The 3786-nt window shown below is 37.4% G+C and overlaps 1 protein-coding gene across 1 annotated transcript; it reads right to left on the reverse strand.

Annotated features, from left to right (window-relative positions):
- Positions 1 to 748: 748 nt before the first annotated feature.
- LOC148194937 (uncharacterized) lies at positions 749 to 1495 on the reverse strand. The gene has a single exon (XM_088094402.1). The coding sequence runs from the start codon at positions 1493 to 1495 to the stop codon at positions 749 to 751; it is 747 nt and encodes a 248-aa protein (XP_087950528.1).
- Positions 1496 to 3786: the final 2291 nt, after the last annotated feature.

The raw sequence follows: 3786 nt of genomic DNA on the forward strand, positions 1-3786 counted from the left end.
ACTATAACAAAGTAGACATAAAGTGAAGACCAAGTGAATTGTATGATTATAGTTACCTTGGTAACCAATATCTTGTTAACCATGACTGCTTTTGAAATTTGTTGAGAACCTTAGGGCAGACAAAACCTTGATGTCTTCATAATGTAAACCCTAATGTCTTCTAACATGGATATAATTAGCTTAGACCTAGTATGAAGTAGCACACTGTTCAAGCCCTCACACATGTTGTTGACAAGAGTGTCATAATGTGATGTAGGGGTGAATCTAGATCTTGACCAAAACCTGAGAGATGAATATATCAGTAAATATATTCATTCAAACTAAATATATCAGTAAATATAAAGTATGAGGAACAATGAATACATACCTAAGTGGAATTGCAATCAAGTATTTAAATACGTCTACATTGACCTCTTTAATTTTCCTCATTTCGGACTCCCATAGTTGTGGATATGTGGCTGTTGCTGTACTCCACATGAGACATTTAAGGTCTTTTCTAGGATATTGCTTTCTGAAGTTTGAATACAAATGTCTAACACAATATCTTTGGTCTACCCCAGGTAGAAGATCTTGAAGAGCTTGCAAAAGACCCTGACATTTAAAATGACTATAGTGAGTTGAGTTATATGTGAAATATATTCTACTTAACATTTGACTGATTGACCTTTTGTTGGTCTGAAATGAATGTGCATGATGAACAAACATCTTCCCCACCAAGGTCCTAAATGAGAAGGTCCAAGAACCAAGTTCACGAGTCTTTGTTTTCTACCTCAACAACAGCATATGCAATGGGCATAATTTGTTCATTTCCATCTCTTCCAACTGCTGTTAGTAACTCCCCTCCATACTTGCCTTTCAAAAAACATCCATCCAACCCAATAATGGGTCTACTATTAATGAAGCTATCTTTGCAGACCTTTAAGCATACATAAATTCTTTTGAAAATACACTCCATATTATGACTTTCAACTTTTATTTGGACTGTTGAACCTGAATTTCTTTGCAGAAGCTCATGACCATAATCATGGAGTCTTCTGAATTGTTCTTTGAATGACCCCTCAACATTATATTTTGCCATGGATCTTGCCTTAAAAGCCATATTTCTAGAGATTCCTACATTCCATTTCCTACTGAGTTTGTCCCTAATGTCCATGACCTTAATATTAGGGTTCTCTCTGAAAGTTTTTTCCATCCTTTCACTCAACCATTTGCTACTTATCAACTTCACATTGAAATCTCTACTAGAGGTGTGATCATCAATCACTTTTCTTAACTGCCATGACTTGCCACCACACATATAGGCACAATAAGCATACCATTTGCATTTTCCATTGCACCCCAAACATTTTACAATAACCCTCTTCTTGTCATTCTTAATGAATTTTAAATTTCTACCATTACTCAGTGCATACCCCCTAATTGCATCAGTGAATTTCTTTTTCTCAATGAAATAGGTTCCTACTTCCCATTTATATTCCCCTAAACTTTTAGGCATAGTAAATGTGAGGAACAAAGTTTTGGGAATGGAAGCATCATCGTTCTCACTATCTGGACCACTATTCAACTCATCTAACACCTACTCAATGTCAGACAAGCCACGAACATCATCCATGGAATCATTATTAGTTCTCCTTGAACATTCACCTTCTGGACTGCAAGGTTGTCCTTTAGAAGTCCCAATGTCACATGCAACCCTGACATCAACTAGACTTTCTTCACTAATAGAGTCATCTACATTTTCATATTCACCATCATCTACATCCTCATCCTCATCGTCAGCATCATGTCCACCCTCATCATCACCATTATGTCCACCCTCATTGTCATCCTCATGTCCACCCTCATCCTCATCCTCATCCTCATCTTCTTGTACATCTTGTAGCTCAAAATCATGTACATCATGTACTTCAGCCTCCTCTGCATCATGTACTTCTTCCTCCTCTACGTCATGTACTTCTTCCTCCTCTACATCATGTACTTCACCATCGTCTCCATTTTCAATCTGTTTAGCAACATCAACTTCAGGCTGAACCTCACCCTCACCCTCCTCCATTTCCCTATCAACTTGTTCACCATCACCATGACCCTAAACCTCCTCCATTTGTGTTCCAACTTCAAGTTGAATCTCACCCTCACCCTCCTCCATTTCTCTACCAAATTGTTCACCATCACCCTCCTCCATTTCTTTACCAACTTGTTCACCATCACCATGACCTTGAACCTCCTCCATTTGTGTTCCAACTTCAGGCTGAACCTCACCATCACCCTCCTTCATTTCTCTACCAACTTGTTCACCATCACCATGACCCTGAACCTCCTCCATTTGTGTTCCAACTTCAGGCTGAACCTTACCCTCACCCTCCTCCATTTCTCTACCAACTTCACCCCTACCATCCTCCACTTGTTTGGCAACATGAACTTCATCATTAACATCAACATCAACCCAATCAATCATTTCTATTATGTTTGGTTCCATGGTATTATGAACCACGTACAAATGAATTTCATCATTTATCCTTGCAATATTCAGCATATGCATGACACCCTTATCATCAGTCAATAATTCTAACCTATCTGACACTACTGAAACACCTAAACTGTACCAAAGTTCTTTTATATCTATATGACCTAAGTCTTTCACTGAAGCTAATATTCCAAAATAGCTCCATAGGTATGGATCACAAGACCATTCTGCTATCTCTCCATCAAATTTTAAATTTCCATTATCTTGTGTAACAAAATGGTCAGTATGGTGGACCAAAACTTTAATACGTTCATCAGCCATGCTATTTTATGTATGAAGCACAAGATTTAAAGAGCTGTACGTCATGGGGGGAAAAATTATTATTACACTCCTTACTCACTAAGGAAACACTCACACATAAAGGGGACATGGGAATAAACTAACATCCCCACTAGGAAAACACTCACACAAACAAGGGGACCACTACTTCTATACAATTTGAAAAATGAAATTTTGGGACCACAATGTTTGCAGTATAGTAGACATTTGAAGATGCAAAATCAGGCCCCATCATACAATAAGATACCAAATTCGTGACCCATCACAGAACAACAAACCAAGAAGATAGCACACACATGTTATAAAGATAGAACATGAAATTTCGGGACCACAACACATAAAGAACGCAATATCAGTACATCCGCGTAAACGAAACAAAATCGGGGCCACAACGCATAAAGATAGCACACATCATACTAACCTTAATTGGCGTAAACTTTCACTTCGGTTCCTCCACCTCCACGTGATTGTCTTCGTCTACTTCTTCTTCTTGCGAAATGAAATCCCTAATTTTCACTTACTCCCCAAGTTTTAACTCACCAGATAGTAATCCCTAATCCCCTAATGCAACTTTAGTAAAAAAAAATTCGTAAATACAAATATCCATGTCAAAAACTAATTTTTTAAAATTAAATTTCCACGTGATTGAATAACTATAAATGAGCTATTAATGTCTCCATCACGTTATCACAGTTAGACGGCGTCAGTCAAAAACTGATGGAGAGAGCTTTATTGCGTCAAATTAATAAGTATTTAGATTCAATTGGGACAAAAAAAAAGAACCCATTTGAGATTCGCGAACAAATATGAAGAACAAAAGACATATTTAACCTTGAATTAAAGTTAAAATTTGTAGAATGGAAAATTTGGAAATGGATGAAATAGAATAAGTTAAATAGAAATAATTTGAGCGTGCATCAGTGAAAGAATGGTGGTGTAATGGCAGTTTTGTGTGGGCGTATGTTTGTGGTGTAGGCAAGGGT

The sequence above is a fragment of the Vigna umbellata genome, chromosome 7 (genome assembly GCF_029865625.1).
Source record: "Vigna umbellata cultivar VRB3 chromosome 7, Vumbellata_1.0, whole genome shotgun sequence".
NCBI classification, from domain to species: Eukaryota; Viridiplantae; Streptophyta; class Magnoliopsida; order Fabales; family Fabaceae; genus Vigna; species Vigna umbellata.

What these genes read in the sequence shown, in the direction of transcription:
- LOC148194937 (XM_088094402.1), bottom strand. Translation starts at nt 1,495, where the DNA reads ATGCCTAAAAGTTTAGGGGAATATAAATGGGAAGTAGGAACCTATTTC.